Consider the following 27,543-nt stretch of genomic DNA (forward strand, 5'->3'; position numbering starts at 1 on the left):
GGGGGCGCGTCATGCATTTTTAAGAAGGCCATGCTACTCATCCAGACTTCCCGAACACTTGCAAGTTTGACTCATCTAAGCATGCAATAGTTCTCAATAGGGAGAGAAGAATAAGCTGCTACTATGCAAAAATTGTGCATGTTGAAATAGAAAATGCTGATCCTCAATTTCCCTACCATCTGCGAGTTGGATCTGTGCACCTCCACAAAACTGCTACTCCAGTTAGGTACTGGAGTAACATTCCTAGCGTAACATATGCCACTTAAGTGGTGTACCTTTTGATAAATTCAGAGGGGGGCTATTGCCATGCCCAGTCCAGCCCATGCTCCACATGCTTTGACAGAGCCGGCCAGGATTGGTGTGAAAATGCCAAAGTAGAAGCATTTTTTCACAATTTTCTGTTAGACAAAAGTTTGGCGACTTTTTAAATCGGTGTACACACTTTAATGAATAGGCTCGTTAATGTTATTCCTTTCATCTGTCTAATGTTATGGTTGATAGGAGTATGTATAGAGCAGAATGAAAGGAGGAGCCCCAACTGGGCCTTCATTATAGCTTTAAGGAGTTGTCTCATCTTAAGTGGGTTAGATTGCGAAGTGCTTAGGGCTGAGGCTACACAGTGACAAGTCATGCTACCAAGATCATTTCTGCAATTTGAAGTCACAGGTCTGATATTGCAGTAAATAAAACAGGTAAGTTTCAGACAAGTCGCCGGCAAATGGCATGTTGCAAGTGACTCACATTGAAGCCTATGGCAAGTGCGTCACGTGCAACTTTCAACCAGTGACAGAAGATCCAACATATTTGGAAACGTGACTTTGTCGGAAACGCAGTATGCAGCAGGTTGCATCGTGACACCATAAAAAAATATTTGTATCCTATGTTGCATTGTGTTGCTGCAATTTCAGTGACGTGAGACAAGTCTGCAGTCTGTTAGCAGTGGATGGTCTTACAGGCAAGGAGTGCTTTTCAAGCTCTTTGCTAAATAACTTTAACACATTTCTCTGAAGCTGGCTGGATAGTTGGATCCAGCCAGCTTCGGTGCCCCTGCAGTCCTCTGATGCTGCAGAGACAACTATGCCTCAGCTTGCAGCATGGTAGAGTGAAGGGTCTAGGCCAACTGTCAATCCTCAGGAGTACACCTTTTCCCCGATAGGCAAAAATTGCTCCTGAAGATAGAAGATGTGACAAGCTCTTTAAAGGGGTTTTCCACTACTATTTGACCCCATTTCATATATTAGCTGTGATACTTCTATGACCACATCTCTGTGAGGGTCACATAATCCTTTGTTGTCTGTTACTTCAGATCTTGGCATTGGAATTGGACAAAATGAGAAGAGTACGTCATTGTTGGGGTCGGAGTTTTCTTTTAATGATTGACAGGAGTCTGAGAATGCATGCTCAGATCACAGACTTCACTCTCTTCCACTGAACTGAGTCTGCCGATGCTTTGAAGTGCTGACGCTTTAGCTTACAAGCACTACCAAGTGTCATTAGAAAGCAAATCACAGCGCTTGTCAGCTGAAGAGACTAGTGATTCAAAGCATAGGCAGGGTCCAAGGTGAAGATAATGAAGCCAAATATTCGCTTGGTGATACACGGTACAGACTGACACTGACGATGCTTTGAAGTGCTAGCCCCTCCAAATGACAAGAGCTGGATGTGCGGCTTATCATTAGAAAGCATATCTTAGAGCTTGTCAATTGAAAGGGGTCGGTGCTCCAAAGCAATGGTAGGATCCATGCAAAGGACAGTGAAGCCTGATCTGAGCTTGTCGTTTCGTGATGCAAACTGACTCTTCCAATGCTTTGAAACGCCGGCCTCTTCAGTTGACAAGCACTGCGATGTGCTGCTTGTCATTAGAAAGCAAATCACAGCGCTTGTCAGCTGAAGGGGCCGGTGCTTCAATACATTGGAATAGTCAGTCTGAACTATGCATCACCAAGCTCAGACTTTGGAGCGCCTGCCACTTCAGCTACTAAGCACTGTGCTATGCTTTGTAATGACAAGCAGCACATCGCAGAGCCTGTCAGTTGAAGAGGCCAGTCCTTCAAAACATCGGCATAATTTATGCAAAGGAGGAGAGTGATGTCTGTGATCTGACTCCTGTCACTCATTGATGGGTGACAGTGCTCACCACCACCTGCTCTATATTTCGTTCAATTTTGATCCCCAGATCAGAAGTAACAGACAAAGCAGTAGCAGAATGACAACAAAAGGGTTAAATGACCCACACAAAGATGTGCTCATAGAAGCAGCTCAGGTAATAAAAGTATATTAAAAAACTGTTTGATATGAAATGAAGTCAAATGGTAGAGGAAAACCCTTTAAAGAGCTTGTCCACTACTCAGGCAACCCCTTCTCCGTTGCTATATTTTCTCATGTAAAATAAAAAATATCCTGTACTCATCATTGGGCCCGTTCCAGTGACACCGGGTCTCCAGTGACATTGTTATGTCACGTGGGCCCTGCTGCCAAACAGTGGCCACTATTGGGCCACTTCACTCTCACGTTCTTCAAACAAACCTGACTTCCACTGATTTGTAGCTGGGCTCACATGGCATAAAAATGTCATGTGAGCCCCAGGAGACACGATGCCACTAGAATGGTGCTAGCACTGAAGGGGAGAACAGGATGTTTTTACTTTACCAGGAGAACATGGCCAAATCTCACACCTAAGCCTTTAAAATATTGATTTTAACACAAGAATCCTGGTGATAAATTAACAAAAATGCACAAGTCTGGAGGTAAAAAAATACTGAACTTGTGGATCCTTGGTCAATATAACATTTTAATTTTTTGCTAGAGGTATGCTTTCTTCAAGTTTTTATGTAGTGGCTTTATGATTCTCGTTCCTATATTTGTGTACAGCTCACAACTCTGAGGTATTTATGTGATATAAACTTGGTCTGTTGGAACCGAATTAGTCTTTTTTTAGGACTACAGATTTCTCTCACCTACCAAACATCGATCTTACAAATGCCCTAATTCTCCATTCATAATTCTTACCAGTATTGCATTTTAATGCCGGCTAATGAGAAATTGACTATAAAACATTTATAAAATGGGGGCTTTTAAAGAAGACCAGGCAATTCATTACATTTTTATGAATAGACAAGAAAGGAAGTATGCAAGTCAGAATAGTGAAATATAAAAGCAGTGAGCAATGTGCGTCACTAAATATTTCAGGCTGTATGTTGTAAAGTGCTGTGGAATATGGTGGTGCTATATACGTAAAAAAATATATTTTTTTTAATTAACGAGTTATTCCCAAAGAATTGGTTTATCCCTTATCCAAGGTTTGGGGAATTACTTGCCAATTGCTGGGGGACCAACCACTTGGACTCCTAGCAATTGCTAAGATTGGGGCTCCGGAACCCCAAGACTGGGACTCTGTAGCTGTATCCTGAATGGAGTGGAGGTGCGCATGATCAGTGTCAGCTCCATTCATTGTCTATGGGACTGCTGGAAAATGCAGAGCCCCTTAATTGGCAGACACATAAACAATGAATAGAATGGAGGCTGAGCATTCCCATTCTTGGGGTTCCAGGGTCCCAGCAATCACCAAGTTAGTTTTATTTCCAAAAATCAAGATAAGTCCTGCATGCTTATATAGGACACAAATATTACAGATTTTGAGTCACTTTTAGAATTTATTACCATTTTTTTTACCTAAACATACAGACCCCACTAAACGACTAACAACCTATATAAATTTAACACCTGCAGTGAGCCCTATGTGTACAGAGACTGCTGCTGGGATTACACAGATATTCACAGCAGCAGACAATAATTGTTCTTTTGCTGCACTGACCTGGACTACAACTTCCAGAAGACATTGCTCCTTCCTGCATCATAGGGGAGGAAGAGAGGCAGAGGAAGGGAGTGATTTGCTGAGCAGGTTGGAGAAGGGTGGAGCTAGCAGGGGACAGAGAAATGCATGCAATCCTCCATTACAGACATGTGAGAGTCTGATCCTGGAGAGCAGGGGACAGAGGCACAGAGTGAGTGCTAATAGTCTGTTCACCCAGTGTGTGAGGGGAGAAGATAATCCTGCAGCTAAACCACATCTGCAGTCGAACCAAGTTACCAGATGTTCATCGTCGCCTGGCTTAACTAAGGGAATGAGTCTACAATCCATCCCTTGTGTCTCTGGCATCCGGACCCTGCAGCCCCAAGATGGATACCTGTGTGACCCCAAACCTGCTACATCAAGGAGTGAGTAGCTATTGCTGGGACTAGTGGTTCCACTGTAGAGGAGTTAATAAGAGAACTGTTGCTGAGGCGATTTTGTTCCTGTTGTATTACGGGCACCAACGGCTTCAGCAAGCGTGCCAAGGTGGCACCCCAGGGGTCTGGATACAACAGTAATAGAAATATTACGTCTGGGAGCAAGTGGGAGGTTTCTCTGGTCAGGAGCCCTTAAACATGCAACACTTCCTGCCCAGACCTGGGAGGGGAGGAATCTGCCCTATATAAACTGGGTCTGGGGCGGGATTAGTCAGTTGAGTCAGAGCCTGGAGACCGTTCCAGACACAGGGAGAGTTACAGCAGGAGCTCTGTAGGAGAAGTAGCTGAAGACCAGGGGCTGGAGCTGAGCAGAGCTCGCCCTGGCAGAAGAATCCAAGTACCGGACACCGGAGTCCGAGGCTGTGGGGACTGATATCCACCCAGCAGCAGAAACCAGCCGGCAGGGGATTCCAGGTCCTCGGGCCATAGAAGCCCGGAGGCTCAGTCACAAGGAAGGGACCAGCACCACCATCCAGGAGCGGAGGCTAACAGAAGGCCCCAAGTCACCAGCCATACGGGTGAGCACCACACGGTATACTCAGGGACGTGGGCTACTTCTACCTGGGCTACTTCTACCCGCTTACAGCAAGGTAGCCAGAAAGAGTGGAGATAGACGGGGAGGCCTACAACTCCACCTAGCCAGGGGAACTCCTGTTTGCTCGCAGCCTGACCAGGCCCCTTATGCTAGCCAGTACTCCCGGGAGGGTCGGCCTTAATATCACCAGTAAAGACCCTGAACTGCACTGCAAAGACTCTGAGTCGTTCCTGATTCATCGCCGCACCAGCACTACTAGTGCTGGGACGCCCGCACCATCACTCCCATCATCCACATTCCCGGCCCTGAGGCCATACTCCTCCCGTGGGGAGTTATCCCATCTTTTGCTGCGCACACCACACCACACCAGCCTCAGCGGACTGCCTCGCAGCGGCGGTACACCCTGACTGCAATCCACGGGTGGCGTAGTCAGACAATTAACCTAAAACCCATAAAATACCGCCATTGGCCTGATCACCCTGAGCCACGGGATCGGGTCAACGCCACGGAGACTACAACCCCCAGAGACCCGGCTCCGGGTACCCCACAAACGACCACACTAGGCCCAAGGGGTGCGTCAGCTTTGGCGTAGTCGGCAGGATTTTGTGCCCGCAACCACCGGGTACTGCGTGCCTTCAAAAGACTGTCATACCTGCCGTGGTGAAGGTCCCCGCCATCCGGAGCCATTTCCCGCCATCTTCAAAAGTTTCCCGCCATCCGCAGTCGTTTTCCCGCCATCGGACGCCATCTTCGGGACGCCGCGCGGGAAGAAGAGGGGCGTGGACGCCGAAAGCGCGCGAGACTCGAAGCTCCGCCCCATGCATCGACGCTGCGCAAGGTCCTGGAAGGGAGAGAGAGTGACGCTGACGTCACGAGAGCGCGACGCAAGGTCCTCCACCCTGACGATCGTCTGCGGAGCCGCGGCCTACGGAGAAGAAGCAACAGAAGGTAGGCCACACTTAACTAGGGGGGAGGAAGATGACGGATTACACGGGGACCCTCTACCACCAGCGCGGCCGCTGCCGCAGTAATGCCATTTACAATGCCCTATATCCCCGGAGCGGCCTGGCTGCCCCAGTACTCAGGGGAGTTGCATACCCTAAGCGACTTTAAAGAGAGACTGTACAGCCTGTTTAAGGTATACCCCCTGACAGAAGGACAAAAAGTGAGCATATTGGTAGGCCAGCTAACCGGGGCAGCCCAACATGAAGTAAAGTCCTGGTCAGTCCGGGACAAGGAGACTGTAAAATAAATCTTAACCCGTCTGAGGGACACTTTTGATACCCGCACCTCAGCCGAGATCAAAATGAGATTTTATGGGTGCAAGCAGCGGGCCCAAGACAGTATAAGAGACTATGCTTTGAATTTGCAAGAGGCCCTGGGAGCCATTAAACAGGCAGATCCTGAGAGTGTGCGGAATGCAGATAAACTATTAACTGAGCAATTCATTGAGGGTCTGCTGTCCAACGCCCACCGAACCCAGTTACGTGCAATGGCCTTGCAGAACCCTTGTTTAGACTTTGCAAAGTTCAAAGACAGGGCCATCTGGGTGCTCCGAGAACCGGCACCGGGTAGCGTTGTAACCCACTGGCGCCCTGCTATTACCTATCATCAAGAGACAGCGCCCTTGTCTGCAGAGCCTGTAGGAGCTGGTGCGCAGGCTTTGGACAATAACCCGGCTACAGACCTGCACCATCAGGTCCAAGAGCTAACTTAAAGCGTAGCCGCGCTAACCCGAACTGTGCAGTCTTTACAGGTCTCTCCTCCAGGAAGGATCAAGCAGGCCACCAGTCCGGAGGACGTCCCGTGGCACCGACAGAGGAGGATCCCATCGTCCAGAGGAAGACCCAGCGACAGATACAACGAGGACGGACAACCCATCTGCCGCCGCTGCAATCAACCCGGACATATGGCAAGGTACTGTCATTTAAACGGGCACAACCTGGGGCAGAGGGCCAACCCCCAGGCATAAGATCATCAGGCCCCTCAAACTGGCGAGATAAATATGTAGGGGGACGTCCAGTCTTGCCTGTGGTACTGGATGGCATTCCTATGAGTGCCCTACTAGACACTGGGTCACAGGTGACTACCATCCCGTACGTGCTCTTTAAGCGGTACTGGAATGACTCGGACATAACCCGCTACCCAGATGACGACCTGAGTATCATCGCCAGCAATGGTCAGCCCGTGCCGCAGGTGGGATTCAAGGAGGTGACCATTAAGGTCGGTAAAGTCGAACTGGCGGCACAAGGACTGATTATTGTGGACATAGACCGTCATGAGAGCCACCCTAGAATAACCTTGGGAACTAACGTGATTGAAAATGGTCTTGCAGAGGTGATTCTCATTTTACAGCAGGTTGCCAAGAACGCCAGTTCCAGCCAGCAGCGTGTGCTCCAAAAAGAGATCCTGGCACTGATGAAGCAGCAACAAGTGGAACTATCTGGTGGTGAGATAGGTAGCGTGAGAATGTGTGACCCGTTCCCTATTGCCATGCCCCCGAAAAGTGAGATGATGATATGGTGCCGGGCAGCTATTGGTCTAAGAGGTAGAGACTACCAAGCAATGGTAGAACCCGTCTACTCAGACAGTAGGCCCACCATTTTGACAGCACAGGGGGTGGTCGATGTACGCCATGGGAGGGTGCCCGTCCGCATCATAAATATCGGGGAGAGAGAAGTATACCTGCCCCGGTATGCCACGCTAGCCAAATTGTTCACCATAAACCAAAATTCTGTAAAGGCCGTAGAACCCTTGCCTCCATCTCAACAAGAGGAAGGTAACGGCTCTAAGAAACAAATGGAGGACTGGTGTCAGCAACTGCATTTGGGTACTGACTCCACTCCCTCACACCAAAAACAGGGAGTCTACCGGGTGGTTCAGGAGTATGAGAGAGTCTTTAGTAAACATCCGCTAGACTTCTGGCGAGTAAAGGGGGTAGAACATCACATCCCCACAGGAGACCATCCACCCATAAAGGAAAGATACCAACCTGTACCCCCTGCACACTATCAGCATGCAAAGGGGATGTTGCGGGACATGAAGGAGGCTGGGGTAATCAGGGACAGCTGTAGCCCCTGGGCAGCTCCACTAGTTCTAGTGAAAAAGAAGGACAACACAGTGAGAATGTGTGTAGACTACAGAAAGGTCAACCGTATCACACAGAAAGATGCGTACCCGTTACCTAGAATAGAAGAATCTTTAGCTGCATTAAAATCTGCTAATTTCTTCTCCACTTTGGATCTTACTAGCGGGTACTGGCAGGTTCCTGTAGCAGAGGCGGACAAGGAGAAGACTGCGTTCACCACCCCGATGGGTCTCAGCGAATTCAATTGTATGCCGTTCAGGCTCTGCAACGCACCAGGAACCTTCCAGCGGTTGATGGAATGCTGTCTGGGACACCGGAACTTCGAGATGGTCCTGTTATACCTGGACGATGTCATAGTTTATTCCAAAACCTACGAGGACCATCTGAAACACCTGGCAGAAGTGTTTGACGCCCTGGCAAGCTACGGCCTAAAGGTGAAACCCTCCAAGTGTCACCTGCTGAAACCAAAGGTGCAATACCTGGAACACGTGGTGAGTGCTGACGGAGTGGCTCCTGACCCTGATAAGATCACCGTGATTAAGGACTGGCCAAGACCCTCCAGCATAAAGGAAGTGCGGCAGTTCCTCGGGTTGGTAGGCTACTACCGAAGATTCATTCCCGGTTTCACCAAAATGGCAGCCCCTATGCAGGACCTCCGGATAGGCCAATCCAGTAAGGCCAAAAAACAGAAGCCGCCCTTCAGATGGGAAAAGCTGGAAGAGGAGTCCTTCCGCCAGCTGAAGATGGCCCTCACGGGGGATGAAATCCTGGCGTACCCTGACTACAGCCAGCCCTTTATCCTCCACACGGACGCTAGCAACATCGGGCTAGGAGCCGTACTGTCCCAGATCCAGCAGGGGAAAGAACGGGTAATTGCTTACGCCAGCCGAAAACTACGGCCCACAGAAAGAAACCCTGAGAATTATAGCTCATTCAAGCTAGAGTTCCTGGCAGTGGTGTGAGCAGTGACCGAACGATTCAAGCATTACCTTGCCTCTTCCAAGTTCACCGTGTACACGGATAACAACCTGTTGACACACCTGGACACTGCAAAACTTGGTGCCCTGGAGCAGAGATGATGGCCCGCCTGTCCAACTATGAATTCACCATCAAATACTGGGCGGGACGCTCAAATGCCAACACGGATGCCCTGTCGAGAATGCCAAACCTACCGGACGTAGGAGAAGATCCAGAAGAACTGGAAGAAATCGAAGTCCCCCGCATTCCACCGCCATGGGATTACCCTGTATTCCCACCGTGTGAGGGACAGGCGCTCTGCTACGTTCAATCCCTTACCCCACTACAGCTGGGCAGAGACAATGGACAGTGATCCCGCAGTCGGTCTGGTGAAGGAAATGCTGACACAGGCTGATGCCCGTCTTGACCCAGACGCCCCGGAGGAGACCAAGCAACTGTGGAAGGAGAAAAGTAAGCTGTTCCTTTACAAGGAGAAGCTGTGCCAGAGAATGGTCAACTCTAGAACACATGAGCTGACCTGACAGGTAGTGGTCCCAAGACGAGACGCGGCTATGGCTCTGGAGGCATACCAAAACGGAGCAGGACACTTCGGATGGAAGAAGCTGGAGTTCTTGTTGCGTGAACGGTTCTACTGGGTAGGCATGAGAGGAGCCATCGAGAGGTGGTGCAGAGACTGTGGCCCGTGCAACCTAAGAAGAAAGGACCGTGCCAGCCAGAAGAGTCCCCTGCAGCCCATCATCACCAGGCAGCCATTGGAACTGGTAGCCCTGGACCATGTGAAACTGGCTCCAAGCAAATCTGGGTACGTCTACGCCCTTACCATCGTAGATCACTACTCCCGATTCCTGGTGGTGGTCCCTGTCAAGGACTTAACGGCCCAAACAGCAGCCAGAGCCTTCCAACTGCACTTCTGCCGTCCACACGGGTATCCGGAGCAAGTGCTGACGGACCAAGGACCAGCCTTCGAAGCGGAGGTCTTCCAAGAGTTCTGCAATCTGTATGGCTGCAGGAAGATAAGAACAACGCCCTATCACCCTCAGACTAAAGGACTATGTGAGAAAATGAACCAGGTGGTGATGGACTTGCTGAAAACGTTGCCCCTGGAGGAACGCAGTCTGTGGCCTGAAAAACTGCCTGAATTGGTGGACTTGTACAATCACATCCCCGTAGGCTCCACCAACTGTACCCCGGCTTACCTAATGAGAGCAAGACCTGGTAAGCTGCCTATTGATCAGGATATGGGAGTCCTGACACCTGAGGACACCTCGCCAGAGGCAGACTGGGATACAGAACGGCAGCAGCAGTATCGGAAAGTACAGGAGAGCGTCGAGCGAAGTCTGTCTCAAGCAAGAGAAAGGCAAGAGAAGGCTTATAACCAGTATGCTCCCGCTGTTCCCCTGGTACCTGGAGAGCAGGTCTTGAAGAGAAAGACGGCTCCACAAGTTGGATGACCAGTGGGAGAAGGACCCGTACACCGTACTGCCCTCAAGTCATGAGAACCTAAAAGTATGTGTCATTAGTAAGGACGGGGGAGAGACCACAGCCATTGTCTCCAGAGACCACCTGAAGAAGTGTCCCGAGCAGCTGCAAAGCCCTGAAGAAGATAAAGAAAACCCTCAACCCGCAGAGGAAAGGGAAGAAATGATCAGTACCGTACTCGGAGACTTTCCCCGGCCCTGGACTCAAATCAACAACGCAGTCGTGGTACCCGTCCTCACCTTTCTCCAGCCAGCCCCTCAAGAGCCTACAGAAGAACAGGTAGTGTCAGAAGAGCAGCCGGCCCAGGAGGCAGAAGAACCCATACAAGCAGCCCAGGAGAATCAACCCTCTGCTAGTAGTGAGCCTGCCGTGCCCCTAGTGAGCCAAAGAGTACGCAGAAAGCTGCCAGACCTACCCGCAACACCTCCTACACCCTGTAGTGCAGAGCCAGAGAGTGGGTTACGTAGGTCCACCAGGAGCACTAGAGGACAAATGCCCGCTCGCTGGAGAATCTAAACTGTAATATATATTTACCTGTACATACATAAATGTTGAAAATGGTTTATGTTTGTTGCCTGGTTACTAATTATGTTTCTCTAGTTACCCTTCAGGTTTATTTGGACTGACAGGTTATGGACGCTGAGTAACCGGAACTACAATGTAGATAGTTGCACCTTGGTACCTCTTGCGAAGATGGCCGCGGAAGAGAAAACCTGTCTGGCGTGGCCTTCTTGTGGCCCAAAGTAGCTAGTCTCAGCCTAGCAGCCACGCCCAGGGCCAACGCTTGGGGTTTGCTTTGGACAGGTCCCCTACTCTGTGCCAAGACTTCACCTTGTTGGGTGATATGGACACCCGGTTACGGACACGCCGTGACCTCTAAAGACTAAAGTTTCTTGTATATATGTTGTTGTATTATTGTTTATACCCTGTATTTGTGTTTTCTTAAAAATGTGTTTAGTCCCGGAGTACTAAAATTTACTAGGGGGGAATGTGGCACCCCAGGGGTCTGGTTACCACAGTAATAGAAATATTACGTCTGGGAGCAAGTGGGAGGTTTCTCTGGTCAGGAGCCCTTAAGCATGCAACACTTCCTGCCCAGACCTGGGAGGGGAGGAATCAGCCCTTATAAACTGGGTCTGGGGCGGGATTAGTCAGTTGAGTCAGAGCCTGGAGACAGTTCCAGACACAGGGAGAGTTACAGCAAGAGCTCTGTAGGAGCAGTAGCTGAAGACCAGGGGCTGGAGCTGAGCAGAGCTCGCCCTGGCAGAAGAATCCAAGTACTGGACACCGGAGTCCGAGGCTGTGGGGACTGATATCCACCCAGCAGCAGAAACCAGCCGGCAGGGGATTCCAGGTCCTCTGGCCATAGAAGCCCGGAGGCTCAGTCACAAGGAAGGGACTAGCACCGCCATCCAGGAGCGGAGGCTAACAGAAGGCCCCAAGTCACCAGCCATACGGGTGAGCACCACACGGTATACTCAGGGACGTGGGCTACTTCTACCTGGGCTACTTCTACCCGCTTACAGCAAGGTAGCCAGAAAGAGTGGAGATAGACGGGGAGGCCTACAACTCCACCTAGCCAGGGGAACTCCTGTTTGCTCGCAGCCTGACCAGGCCCCTTATGCTAGCCAGTACTCCCGGGAGGGTCGGCCTTAATATCACCAGTAAAGACCCTGAACTGCACTGCAAAGACTCTGAGTCGTTCCTGATTCATCGCCGCACCAGCACTACTAGTGCTGGGACGCCCACGCACCATCACTCCCATCATCCACATTCCCTGCCCTGAGGCCATACTCCTCCCGTGGGGAGTTATCCCATCCTTTGCTGCGGACACCACACCAGCCTCAGCGGACTGCCTCGCAGCGGCGGTACACCCTGACCGCAATCCACGGGTGGCGTAGTCGGACAATTAACCTAAAACCCATAAAATACTGCCATTGGCCTGACCACCCTGAGCCACGGGACCGGGTCACCGCCACGGAGACTACAACCCCCAGAGACCCGGCTACGGGTACCCCACACACGTCCACACTAGGCCAAGGGGGCGCGTCACCAACATCCGCAGCAATTGGGCCCAATCGTTGGACTGTGTTACTGGCATTGCTGCAGCCATTATTGGGTTATGTGTTATTAGTTAGGAGTGTGTTGCTCGTCACATAAAGGGGAAGTGTCATCAGTAACGTTCAGACCTACTGCAAAGCACATTTTGAACCTGTATCATAGATTGTGTGATATTATATGTTTTGCTGTTCCTTGTTATGCCCTCTGAATTTAACACCATTTATTACCCTGTAAATAAACCTGTTAAGTGTTTCAATCTCATCTCTTGTGAGAATGTCAGAGTGTGGACAGGGGTTTCCCGAGTCGACCCCTGACAGAAGAGGAAGGCCCTCCTGCATCCCACTACAGCTCCCAGCAAGTTTTGGGTGTAAGTACTGCACAATATTGAGGTGGGAACTACTGGACACCCTGCCTATGGAGGTGAATTAAAGTGGTGTTACATAAATATAGACCCCCAGCTACTTTAAATCAATCAAGAACCCTACACATAGGTCCATACTCCCAAAAGATAGATCACTGAACACACTCAAAAATATAAACTCCCTTAAACATGTATAGCCCATATGCCTATCTGTATTAACACCATATGTACCCACTTATACAGAATCCAGTCTAGTCTAGCCCCTAATACAGACCTCAAACCAGACATAGATACTCAACTCTCCCATTTAGGGTCTCCTTTTCATTGCCCAGGTGCCTCAGCAGACAACAGAGAATGATTTTCTGCAGTGACACCTAAGATTGACAAACAGAGCAGAAAGGGTGAGGGGAATTTATAATTTAAAAAAGAGAGGTGAAATGGAAGTTTTCCAAGAGTCACACAGAACAGACCAGGAGCGTGAAAGAGATGACAATGCTTTGCTTAGACACAGCTCTCCTCCAAAAAGGGGAAAACTGTACCTCGTGCCACTAATAAGTGGCCATACTACTATCTTCTGCTCTAATAACTAAGTGTTCAAATGATCCAAAAATTTTATAAAGCGAGAAAACATCACAGATAATCATAGCGCTAATATTAACGGGTTAATGTTCTCTTTATTTTCTTTCATTAATACAAATTAAGATGGCATCCTCATCTATGATCAGTCCTACTGCACAGGACACTATATTCACTTTTCTTTTCATCTTTGATATCCATTCTACAGTTTATCATTTATTTCTCACCTAATTAGTTCTTATAATTGTAAATGCGGAGATGTTATGGAGATAATCAAAGAGCTAATTACCACTCGCTCATTCTTACAATATGATATGACACTAGAAATTGTATTATTACTAAAGTGTACTGCTTGCATTCTCGCTGATGAGCGCAGAGAGGAAGATCTGCAATGTAATTTGGCATCTAACTGTGCATTGTACAAGGACATTTTAACAAAACCAGACATTCATGTTTCAGAGTGTTTGTGCTGGCAGAGAAAAGAAAGGAGAAACAGACATTTTACATATCTGAACAAATGCATAATGTATGTAAAAAAGCAAAACAGTGTGTAATTACAAATCACATTTGTGCACGTATTTTGACCTTCTTATGCCTATTCCGCCCATCAACCTGTAACAAGGATTTTAAGAATTAACACAGAATAGAAAAACTGCAGTGACAAGAAATAAGGACTGTACAAGAGAGGAGTAGAGACAAGATGCGACAGGTAACTGCTTATGTTTAAGACACAGACAATAGATGGAAATTGAGATGCCTTGTAACAATTCATTCTACAAGATTTCCTTCTCCCGGAATTTAGGCTGATGCCATCATTCAGGCTGAAGATCTGTGTTGCATTGTCATACAGATTGTTTACCTCGTGCAGAAGATACTGAGCTCGGAGCTAATGCAGACAGAATATAAAATAACAAGACAGAGTAAACCTACTATTTCATTCCTGCTAAGTATATGCTGAAGAGACAAGAGTATTTGAAACTTCCACAAAGCTATCCACAGAAACACTGTACGTGAGCATCTTACAATTGCCATTCATACTGTATAAAACCTTCTTCACAAAATGAGAAGCAGAAGTGACTACGGAGTGGAGAATGGTAAATGGCATACCAAGCTTCAGAGCTGAGGGAGTGACTTCAATCTCCCCCCGAAGAGGCAGGTGCTGTGACTCGGTTTCGAAATGGTCCGGACTGAGACGATCAGTGACAATGGATGCATCGTCTGCTCGGTTGAATGAGTCCTGTTCATCAAATACGGCAATCAGCTGAGAAAAGAACATAGAAATGGTTAAACATGTGCCACCTCCACAGACAACAAGCAAGGAGCTCCAGCAAATCACATGCACAACCATAATCAGATCTAGAAATGATATGCAACATACAAAGTGACATAGCTAATAACTTCTCAGCAAGGTCTCACACATGTGATTACTAGCCACTTACAGTAAATTAGTCAGTAGACACATCCGATAATTTTTATTTAACTTGCCAATTAAAACAGCAGGTTATCTTGTCAATAGATGTCAATGAAGTAATCTACAAGTAAGATCAAGAATATAATAGCTGTTAAAGGCAGCCTGTCATTAGATTAATGCTGCCTGAACCACAGGCAATATGAATCAGAGTCTGGCAGGGCAATTGCAGCCAAGTATGTTTTTCTCTGAAACACTACATTTTACAGAAAGCATGGTTTGAAGAGCCGACCAAGGACTATAGGAAGAGACCTAACTAATCTGATGACATCCCAGGACAGCTTCCTTCTGCCCCAATCCAGATGACTGATAGATCTCTCCCTATGTCCACAGATAAGAGAGAACTGTCAATCAGCTGGAGTAGGTCGAGAGAAGCTGGCCAGAGATCGCACCAGACTAGTCAGGTCTCTCCTTATAGTTCTCTGCAGGCTTTTCAAACTATGCTTTGTCTGAAACAACACAGTGTTTCATGGAAAAACATACACTTAACTTGGCTATAATCATGCTTCCAGGCTCTGATTCAAGCTGCCCCTTATACGGGCACCATAAATCTAGTGACAGGTTCCTTTTAAAATGGTGGCATTATAATATATCAGGTTTCACAGTTTTAGTGAGATTTAGTTAGTGGTGGCCTCTATAAAAGATTAAAGTAAATTCTTATACAGTAAATGTAAAGTGGACACAGCAAAAGCAGATAAAGTACAGTAAATGTAGCCAAATAAAATAGAATAATACATTTGTAGCGCCCCGAGGGTTCGGCCGCTACAGGGGTATTGCACCTCAAACCAGAGGTGTGATATTCCACTCCCGGGTAAGGATGGAGTGTGGACCAGGGCTCGGTAGGTTGCATGCATCACACACACCCCATTTCCGGGGGACAGCTCAACGGTGCTCCCATTAGACAGTAATGCAGGCACGACAGAATCTGTCCCTGGCTGGAGTGGGGGACAGTGCCGCTCCCGATGCCCTGGGGCATTTTCGTTTCTTTTCCCATAGAGATTTATCCCTAGGGGTTAAACATCCTCCTTTTTGGTTTTATCTACTTTTAATTGTCCGTGTGATTTGTTATTTATTTGTGTTCTTGTTTCTTTATTTAGATTTCCTGACCATTATTTTCAGCACTTTATATATCTCTGATGGGATCAGCTGCTTTGCATATTATCTTCATATGATGACGGAATGGGAATTGAGAATTTCTTTCAAGAAGATTGCTATGTACTATTCTCCTGTAATTTATATGGGGGAAAAATGCTTCTCTCTATATATATTATCTCATTTTCATTTATATGTGATTATGTATCTTGCTCTATTTATATACATAGTAACTACTCTTCCTACCATATCTCCTTGTCTCCATACTTCCTTTTCTTTTTTCCCTTTCCTCTTTGGTTATCCTCTCTCTCTTTTTTTCCCCAATATTGGTCATACTATATACACCCTACTAACCTTATAGGGGACACACTGTGGCGCTGTGACGATGGCCGGTGGTGCGCATGCGCCGCTGGGTAATCACGGCCGGCACCCGCGAATATCCATCTCCATGGCAACGACGCGCCCCCAGATGTTGTCAGTTGACACTTCCGGCTGCGCGCGTGCCTTGATGGATGACGCGCGACTGCTGGTACCGCTGTGACCCCGGCGCATGCGCCGTAACGGCCGGCCCTCGTGACAGCCTCATGAAAGCGATCACATGATCGCCCACGTGACAGTTTAAGGTCCTATATATTTAGGTCCTTATCAATTACATACCACGTGCCTCTTGATAAAGAACAAACGGAGAACAAAGGAGTAGTTTAGCAAAAAGACAAAATCTTTATTAATAATTCATAATCACAGTGATAAAAAGTTATATGGAAAAATAGCAAGGCAAGGGGATCAGGAATAACAGTGCCAGAAACAAGACAACCCCTGGCAATAAAGCTGCTGGGCAATCCAAAGTACAAGGGTACAAATAAATCTACAGGCAGAGGGACACTCCATAATTATGTAACTACAAGTAAAAGCAGTAAATAAGTATCACAATTCACCCATAAGGGGTAAGAGTCAGTAAGATAGGTATAATCTACCATAGCATGTGCAAGAATTGCTAAGTAGCAGCAATAAAACAAAGATACAAATTAAGGATGAGTTGTACAACTACCCTATGCCATGTAGGCGCCTCTTGATAAAGAAGAGCGAAACGCGCGTCGGGGCGCGTCTCTACTTGCAGCACGTTCTGTGGCTCCCCTGGCATCTTGCGGGCTTCCTGTCACCCGGGCACTCTTCCACTGGGTGAGTGATTTCATCCATGTTCTGGGTACTTTTGGTATATCTTTCTACTTAACACTACATGGCATAGGGTAGTTGTACAACTCATCCTTAATTTGTATCTTTGTTTTATTGCTGCTACTTAGCGATTCTTGCACATGCTATGGTAGATTATACCTATCTTACTGACTCTTACCCCTTATGGGTGAATTGTGATACTTATTTACTGCTTTTACTTGTAGTTACATAATTATGGAGTGTCCCTCTGCCTGTAGATTTATTTGTACCCTTGTACTTTGGATTGCCCAGCAGCTTTATTGCCAGGGGTTGTCTTGTTTCTGGCACTGTTCTTCCTGATCCCCTTGCCTTGCTATTTTTCCATATAACTTTTTATCACTGTGATTATGAATTATTAATAAAGATTTTGTCTTTTTGCTAAACTACTCCTTTGTTCTCCGTTTGTTCTTCATATTGGACATGAGTAGGCAATTTGAACCCGGTACCGGACAACCTGTCTAAGCACCGGGTTTTGTATTTTAGTATATAATTGGCCAGTTTTTTCTCATATGTGCCTCTTGATAAAGCCCAACGCGAAACGCGCGTCGAGGCCCCTGGTGGATGTCTACTGTTTGCCCCTCTGTGCCCTATATATCTGCGTGAGCTACCAATCAGTTTGGGGAGTGCCCCGATTTACTTTTTACTCCGGTATTTCGGAACTATATGTAAGGGGTATCCTTTTCCATTTACCTGATTGTGTCTGTATGCTCTCCCTTTGATCCTACCGTTCTTATATTTTCTTTCTTTACCCTATCCCCTTGTCTCTTCTTTCCCTCTTGATTCCTCCCCGTGTGGATTTTATTTGCACACTATGCATTTTGTAATATATCTCTATAGGAGATTCTGAAGATGTCATGGGGGCTTTTTTTCTTTTTCTTTTTTGCGATCCAACACTCACCTATTGTCTTTACAGTTACATGTGTCCACACATTTTGTATTATTACTTTTGTACATTTTTAAGTGACTAATAAACTTTAACGTTTTTATGCCATTTATACTCATTTTCGCGGTTTTTCATTCTATTCCTTGAGTAGGCAATGCTTTACTCACGATTATGAGTGGTGAACTGGTCTGTGTTGTCACCACTGACTCGTGAGTTCCTTGATATGTTGGCCAAAGTGTTTTCTATCGTGGGCACATAGCCTAAAACTAGACAGCAGAAGGTATTGACTAAACCAATAAACTTGTTTATATACAGAACATGCTGAATTGATGCACACATTCAGTCTAAGTCAATTGATGGTGTTTTCCTATTGAGTCCCTTATATTGCATAACGTCTAAATGCTGTTTGCCATAAAAGTGTGTTCAGTGGGAACCCTTCATGATCACTAGAACCGAAGAGCCTGATACCCATTGTTGGCGGGTAACTGCCAGTTATGAGTAGTCATTTTTAATTAGAGGATACTACACTGCTCAAAAAAATAAAGGGAACACTCAAATAACACATCCTAGATCTGAATTAATGAAATATTCTCATTGAATACTTTGTTCTGTACAAAGTTGAATGTGCTGACAACAAAATCACACAAAAATCATCAATGTAAATCAAATTTACTCCTTTATTGAGGGTGTATTGATAATTGCCAATAATTTCCATCTATTGTCTATTCCATTTGCACAACCGCATGTGAAATTGATTGTCAATCAGTGTTGCTTCCTAAGTGGACAGTTTGATTTCACAGAAGTTTGATTTACTTGGAGTTATATTCTGTTGTTTAAGTGCTCCCTTTATTTTTTTGAGCAGTGTATATAATGCTGAAGGCCCTTCTCTCCAGTTTCTGTGCAATACGCTAGAGCTACAACCAATTACAGTCTTGCTCATCGTTATTGGCACCTGTGAAGTTTAAGTACATAATGTGGAATATCTCCTGAAAAAAATGAATCAAGTGAAAACATTTTGTTTTTGTATAGAGCACTCATGTTAAATACTAAAGAGCAAATGATAAAGAATAATTTAAAACAAAAAACAATGTGAGGGCTAAATAGAAAAACCTAAAGCTCGCTGTGTCACTGGTATTGGCACCCTTTACATTAATTTATTATGGAAACACATTTTGACTTGCCTGTTGTAAATCACAAAAGAGATTTACCTGTGATTGTCAGTGCCCATGTGATATGAATTAGCCATAGAATGATGATTTCAGTGTTTTAAAAAGCCACATGGTAGGCCCTGTTCCTTTGTCACAATGGTGAAGACAAATGAGCTGTCTGAGGACATCAGAACTGCTATTATTAGAAAACACAAGACTTCCAAAGGGTATAAGGCCATCTCCAAAGACCTTGGCATCCCATTTTCAACAGTGCACAATGTTAAGAAGTTTGCCTAGCATGGAACTGTAAAGAACCTCCTTGGACGTAAGGGAAAGAGGAAAATTGACAAGAGATGTCTTTGAAGGGTGGTGCGAATAATGGAAAAAACACCATGTCAAACATCCAGAGACTTGAAGGCCAATCTGGAACAGTCTGGGGTCATGGTTTCAACAAGTTCCATACGCCGCACACTAAACCAAGCAGAGCTTCATGGGCAAAGGCCGAGGAAGAAACCATTGCTGAAGAAAAGACATAAAAAGGAAAGACTGATCTTTGCCAAAGAGTACCTTGACAAACCACAATCCTTCTGGGAAATGTTCTGTGGACAGATGAAACAAAAATAGAGCTTTTTGGCAAAGCAACAGTTTTTTTTTTTTACAGACAGCGCAATGAAGCTTATAAGGAAAAGAACACCTTACCAACACTGAAGCATGGTGGAGGATCCTTAATGCTGTGGGGTTGCTTTGCTGTGTCTGGTACAGAAGGCCTTGACCGTATCACAGAAATCATGAAATCAGAGAATTATCAAAAGATTTTAAAGTGAAATGTCCTACCCAGTGTAAGAAAACTTGGTTTGAGTCGAAGATCATGGATCCTCTAGCAAGGCAATGAGCCAAAGCACACATCCAAAAGTACACCGGAATGGTTGAAAAAGAAAAAATGGACTGTTGTAAAATGGCCAGCAATGAGTCCTGACCTCAATCCCATTGAAAAGCTTTGGGGTGAGCTGAAATCTGCCATTGGGAAAAAGAACCCTGCAAACATTCAAGAGCTTGAACAAACTGCAAAGGAAGAGTGGGAGAAAATTCAAGCTGAGAAGTGCAAGAAGCTTATAGGTGGCTACAAGAAACGTTTGGAGGCTGTTACTTTGGACCACTAATTAAGAAATCCTAAAGATATAACTTTGGTACATTTCTAAAGATATTGTACAGTCTATGAAAAAAATGAAAGGGTACCAATAAAGGTGAGCAGCACTGTAGATAGCCATACCATTTACTGCTCTTCATCACTGGAGAAGTCTTGTGCAGCATTCTACTAGCTAGTATGAGCAGATGCTTACTGTCTTGGCACAAGAGGACGGCATGGGGAGGCTGCAACATTATTTTTATTCTGCTTATATATATAGCCCCATCATATTTTGCAGCACTTTACAGACATGGTCATCACTGTCCCAATTTGGGCTCATAATCTAAATTCCCTATCAGCATGTCTTTGGAGTCTGGGAGGAAACTCATGCAAACACGTGGAGAACATACAAACTCTTTGCAGATGTTGTTCTTGGTTGGATTGGAACACAAGACCCCGACGCTTAAAGCAACAGTGCTAACCTCTGAGCCACCATGTTTCCCAAGAAGTATTTCTTTTCAATGCTTAGCACAAAAAGAAGAAATCCTGTTGTTTCAATGTATTTTTAATAAGAAAGACTCTTGTCCATGCAAATTAAAACTGTGCAAAAAACCTTCCTGCATGAGAAATAAACATTCTTAACAAGTAAAATGTGCCTGTACTAATTAAAGACGAAAACCTATGATCACAGCTTCGACCCGAGATCACAGTACAATAGTAATGTTGCAAATAATGGATTATTCCGGCTGTCACACATACACAGCTAATAATAATCTATGACAGCAGAATAAAATGGATGATTTAAAGAATGCAAAAACAAGTAAACTAGAAACAACAGAGATTTTACAAGGGACATAGTTCTCTATGAACAGCTGTAGGAACAACAGAAAATGTAATTAACGCCTAACTCACTGAAAACTAAAAACATTTGGCACTACGGTTAACTCCAAGTATTCCATCCCACTCACGGTTTAAGGAAGCCAAGAGAGAATCTTAGAGGGTCATTGGTGATTACTTTTTGTATAATTGAATGTAAACTAATTATAAATTTAACAATAGTGTTCTCAAACTTTTTAGATATTTGTAGAATACACTTTTTTTCTATTTAGGGAGGATCACCACCACTCTTACCAGTAAGGCTGTGTGCCCACGATGCGTTTAAGCGTTTCCGCAGCAGCAAAAACGCTGCAGAAACGCTTAAAAAACGCATGGTAGAAGGCCTGCCATGGTCCCCAATGATAATCCGCATGTGCTGTGCACATGCTGCGGAAATTTCCGCTGCGGATTATCATTGCGGAAAAAAACGCAGCACTACCAATTATTTTGCGGAAGTGCTGCGTTTTCGCCACCATTGACTTGCATTAGAACGCATGGATTCCGCATCACTGTATATGTAGATGCGCATTCCACGCGTTCTAATGTGCGGATGGTACCCAGATCTAGAGGGGAGGAGACTCTCCTCCGGACCCGGGTACCATAGAACCTGTAAAAAAAAAGAATAAAATAAAAAAGAAATATTATAGTTACCTTCTGGCGGCCCCCGGTGTGCTCGTCCTCCCCCGAGCTGCCGGCAAGGGAGGACGGAGCGTAGCAAGACTCCGGGGGCCATCAGAAGGTAAGTATAGAATTATTTTTTTATTTTTTACCATTCTTTAAGGTCACACTATATAAATCCATGCCGTTTGCATGGATTTATATAGTGTGACCAAGTTGTCAAGCACTTTCCAAGTGATGCTAAAATCACTTGTCGACCCGCATGCGGAAATGCATGTGAAGAACGCTTCACATCCGCATGTCCCGGGCAGGAAAAACGCATGTACAATCCACATGCGTTTTTTATGCCAGGTCTGTAATAGTTAAGCTGTCGTTTCATTTTCTCTAAAGTTTAATTTTCTCAAAAGTGCCACACAGTTTGATAAACTAAAACTGGGTTTGCTTTCTGTATATGTGAATGTACAGCAAAGCTTGAAGCATTACAAATTATACATCCAGCTGTGGGTACAACGGTGGTGATCACCCTTTGCTTTTTATAAGGGCCTCAGATGTGGACTATGACTTCATTAAAAGCTGACAATTACCTGTAGAAGAGTTGTCCAAAAAATAATACATAACAACTATCCATATGATAGACGATCAATTTATGATCACGATTTACAGCTACTCAGACTCCCACCAATTCTGAGAATGGGGTGCTAAAGTAATTTTTGTGAATGGAGTGTAAGTCAGCATGTGCGACCACTGCTTTTCTTCACTGTGAATAAGAGAGGTGATTACACATGCTTACTATAGCTCCACTCACAAAATGGACTTTGGGTCCCTAATCTTGTGATCAGTTGGGCCTTATCAGCTGGATCATACACTTATAAACCATTCTGTGAATCGGTAATAAAAGTTTATGGAATAACCCCTTCAATATCTGCGATGCATCAACTGCAGTGCAGAGTTGGTCATACACAGACACATCACTACAACAACTGTTAAGAGGAGACTTTGTGCAGCAGGCCTTCATGGTAAAATAGCTGCTAGGAAACCACTGCTAAGGACAGGCAACAAGCAGAAGAGACTTGTTTGGGCTAAAGAACACAAGGAATGGACATTAGACCAGTGGAAATCTGTGCTTTGGTCTGATGAGTGCAAATTTGACATCTTTGGTTCCAACCACCGTGTCTTTGTGCGACGCAGAAAAGGTGAACGGATGGACTCTACATGCCTGGTTCCCACCGTGAAGCATGGAGGAGGAGGTGTGATGGTGTAGGGGTGCTTTGCTGGTGACACTGTTGGGGATTTATTCAAAATTGAAGGCATACTGAACCAGCATGGCTACCACAGCATCTTGCAGCGGCATGCTATTCCATCCGGTTTGCGTTTAGTTGGACCAGCATTTATTTTTCAACAGGACAATGACCCCAAACACACCTCCAGGCTGTGTAAGGGCTATTTGACCAAGGAGGAGAGTGATGGGATGCTACGCCAGATGACCTGGCCTCCACAGTCACCAGATCTGAACCCAATCGAGATGGTTTGGGGTGAGCTGGACCGCAGAGTGAAGGCCAAAGGGCCAACAAGTGCTAAGCATCTCTGGAAATTCCTTCAAGATTGTTGGAAGACCATTTCCGGTGACTACCTCTTGAAGCTCATCAAGAGAATGCCAAGAGTGTGCAAAGCAGTCATCAAAGCAAAAGGTGGCTACTTTGAAGAACCTAGAATATAAGACATATTTTCAGTTGTTTCACACTTTTTTGTTAAGTATATAATTCCACATGTGTGAATTCATAGTTTTGATGCCTTCAGTGTGAATGTACAATTTTCATAGTCATGAAAATACAGAAAAATCTTTAAATGAGAAGGTGTGTCCAAACTGTTGGTCTGTACTGTATCTTATACTATGAAAAAGTTCTAAGACAAAATCAATACAAAAACAACCACTTTAGTTGCCTCTCAATTAGAATTCCTTGTTGAGTATATTCTCAGTGGTAAAGTGAGAACACGGCAACAGGGAATGTTCCGATTTGTTTATTTGCTCAGTGGATTTTCCCGTTAAACTTGACCCGAACAAAAACAGGCATAGGACTGGACAGCTGAAGATAAGATAACCACCGTCTTTTCACACATTATTAAACCTCAGGTTTCTCCTAACGTGTCATCAGTTGTAAAACTGACCAACTCATTACATGAGATTAGATCATAATGTGTCTCCAGACCCCAGCAAATGTTAGGAAACACTCAGGTCCATGTGATTGCGCTGATACAAATCTTAAGTGACAGGATTGCATAGAGCAGATTTAACTTCAATTTGATCCTGAAGCACAATATCTTACTGTCTAGCAAAGCCTAATTAGTTATTTTCTCGAATAGGTGCCAGGCAGTTATTGTTCATCTGAGCAGTTCACCACTTGTAATTAAAATGAGCTTTATGGCTAATGGAGAGCGCAAGATAAAGCACTCAACACACGAGAACACTCAATCATAAAACTATTTATTGCTGGCTTTATGGATTTAGGTATTTTGCCTAGCCACAAATTATTTAAAAATAAAATATTTTCTGCATTTAAAAATAATGGAATAACTCTGATTATAATTAATTTGTAACTGTTTATATAAGTAATAACTAATAGGAGCTAACAGAGTATTTTAGCAGTAAATATACTAATGATAAGCATAGTAGTGGTAATGCACAGCCAAAGCTAAATCTTGCAGTGCACTAGAAATGTTGTGAATCGATTTGTAGGACCCAGTCCAGAGGTCGTGGCCTTAACCTGCTCCTGTTGGACTGGAGCCCTGTGTACTGCCTCTTACCAGTCACCATCTGCAGCTCTTCTTTTGATTAGCTGGTCTGGTGCAAAGTCACATGTGTCACTGATGACGTAGCGCCAGGTCAGTAAATCAAAAGAGGAACCATGGATGCTTTCACGTTCGCAGATCTGTCAGGTGGCCACAGATCACTGATGTTGTCATTGGACTGGGTGCTGCAAAGCAATTCGCACCATCTACACAGAGCACTATAATAGATATTGTCATGATCCACCAAGGAGCCAGACGGCACACGGCAAAACGGATGGGAAGGGAAGCACTATAACTAGGAAAACAATAGGGGGACACCCCTGAATCTTGCCCTGCGCAACCCAGACGTCCCTAGACGGGATCTTTCACCCTGTGCGAAAATCGTGTTCCTATCCCTGTCTTGCCCTAAGCACAGCCCTAGCTAGTGCATGGGGCAGCAGGAACACTAGTCCTACTCTATAATACAGACACAAAGGGAAACAGACAAGGGTAAAAGAAAACAGCAATCACTCTCAGTGTACCCAGACTAAGGAATGGTATATAAAGGGAAAGGAAAGGAGAGGGAAACCAAAAGGGAGATAAGGGGAAGGAAGACACCAGACAAACTTGCAAACAGCAATCTCCGGAGACGACTCCTAAACAACTTCTCTTTCCACGGATCACAATTCCAAACCAATTCCAAGGTATAGCAAGCTATCACTGGCAACTACCCAAGCTAAGAGGTGAGTACTTATACCAGAGGGGAGTGGAGAAAATCAGAACAGATGAGGTAACTCAGGACGATAGGTTTTAAGAGACAAGCAGGAGAATTTAACCCTTCCTTTAATCCTTCCAACCAACGAACAAGGGAAATATGCATAGCTAACTGGAAAGCAAAGCAGATTCAACCAGTGCAGGCATGCATGCAGACAGACGCCGGGATCTTCTGCCCCTGAAATAGAGGTAACTACTCTCTGTCGCAGTATCCCAATGACAAGTATGCCCACCTTAGAATACTCTATTACAGTTTAAGAAATAAGCCTTTCATTATTACATCAAGATAGAAGAAATGTTCCAGAAATTATTTTATTTTGACTACTGTAAGGCAGCGCTAGTCATCACGCTGGGGGACACTCGCTTCACCGGGTTAATTAAAGCACACATGCAACGTCTTTCTGGTATTTCACAATCCAGCAGTTTATTACACTTCATAACTGTTTATAACATAGTCCATCTCTGTGGCTCACCGGCATGTGTAGCACCCTGAGGATTCGGCTGCTACAGGGGTATTGCACCTCAACCCAGAGGTGTGGTATTCCACTCCCGGGTAAGGATGGAGTGTGGAACTGAGCTAGTAGGCTGCATGCACTACATACATCCCATTTCCGGGGAACAGACCGATGGTACTCCCACTAGAGAAATGTGCAGGTACGACAGTGTCTGTTCCTGGCTGGAGTGGGAGGGGGGTGGAACATCCCAGTAGTGTAGGGGCAGATAGGGGGAGCAGCCTGGGTAGTGCTAGGAGCTCATTGGGTGCTGGTCACCTGAGCTCACACATAGAGGGAGTATTTAAGGTGGGCACCATCTTAGATCAGGGTCAGTCAGTCAGTTGTCAGTCTGTGAGACGTCAGTCTGTCAGAGTGTAACCTGAGAAGCAGAGCAGAGGAGAAGAGAGAGAGACCCAGAGGCGCAGAGGGGACCCCAAGAGCCCATAAGAGAGCTAATAGGGTGAAGGGTCGGCAACAGGGTACCGGATCCCAAGCTGGCAGAGGCTACAGCACACCTTAGCCAGGAACCGGAGGTCGTGGGCAGGATCTGCCACGATCACCCACTAAATCCACCCGGAAGGCAGACCAAGAATAGGGTCAGGGAGCCCAGAGGAGGCTTGACCAACAAGAGGCCCGAGGGAGCCGGACTTAGGTGGATCCCTGGTGGGAACGGCCAGAAGAAGGGAGAGACAGAAAGGAGCTCAGGACCACACTCCGGAGTTGCCTGGGAGTTGACCGAGTCCAGGACCTGGTGGACGCAGCACGGCTTGGGTGGTCACTGCTGTACACAGTGACCCGAGCAACACCAGTAAGTAAAACCCTGGAACTGCATTTTATGCCTCTGAGTCTCCTTGCTGCACCTTCACAACCACCATCCTCCACGGCTGACCCCCTGAGGCTATACCCCTCCCGTTGGGGGTTATACTACCTAAGCTGCACTCACATCATCAGCCTCAGTGGACCCTGCTGCAGCGGCGGCCGTATTGACCGCAAATCAACGGGTGGCGTAGTCGACACAAAAGAACATCTAGTAACATCATAAAGACTGCCACACACTGAGTTTGACACCCTGGGCACGGACCGGGTCACAGCCACTCGGAGACTACAACCCCCATCTGATCCGGCTCCGGGTATCCCTAACAGCACTGGCCCAGGGGGCGCGTCACATGTTTACACAAAACATCCAAGAGCCTTTCAAGTGGCAGACAGGCCCACTTGGCTCCAGTTACAGCCTTCAGCAAAGTAACTATATCAATGTCCATATAACGCACCGCTTTTACCTTTTGCCAGGTCTAGCGGTTTCCATCAGATTTGTTCTGCCACAGCTGAGGCTTTACGGCTTCCCAGATGGGGGTCTCTAGCCCTCGTACCTTCCAAGGCTACTCGCATCTCTTACACACAAGGATCCAGCCTCTGCCTTTCAGGCTTCACCCGGCTTCACCAGGCCTCACTAGGCCTCACTCTCTAATGGTGTCCCACACACGGGGAACAGGCCTCACGCCTTTCACACTGTTTCAAAAGCACCAAGATTTATATATCCTCCAGTGCACATAGGACCTGTGCTGATGTCACAGTCATGTAATCAGTCCTTCTGTGTGCACAGGACCTGTGCTGATGTCACAGTCATGTGATCAGTCACCTGAGGGAGAGCTACATGGTCAACCAGAACACACCCTGGACCATTACAGTAATGCCGCAAGCCGCTGCATTACACTACT

The 27,543-nt window shown here is 46.0% G+C and overlaps 1 protein-coding gene across 5 annotated transcripts in view; it reads right to left on the bottom strand.

Annotated features, from left to right (window-relative positions):
* Positions 1–27,543, bottom strand: part of PARD3B (par-3 family cell polarity regulator beta) — a 2,083,049-nt gene that overhangs the window by 1,703,907 nt on the left and 351,599 nt on the right. For all 5 annotated transcript variants that reach the window (XM_073646400.1, XM_073646398.1, XM_073646401.1 and 2 more), the window contains one exon: positions 14,476–14,629. In XM_073646400.1, coding sequence (XP_073502501.1) covers positions 14,476–14,629 — 154 coding nt within the window. The remainder of the gene's footprint in view (positions 1–14,475; positions 14,630–27,543) is intronic.

The sequence above is a fragment of the Phyllobates terribilis genome, unplaced genomic scaffold (assembly GCF_046119375.1).
Source record: "Phyllobates terribilis strain yellow unplaced genomic scaffold, ASM4611937v1 Scaffold_9__5_contigs__length_417890890, whole genome shotgun sequence".
In the NCBI taxonomy this organism is placed as follows: domain Eukaryota; kingdom Metazoa; phylum Chordata; class Amphibia; order Anura; family Dendrobatidae; genus Phyllobates; species Phyllobates terribilis.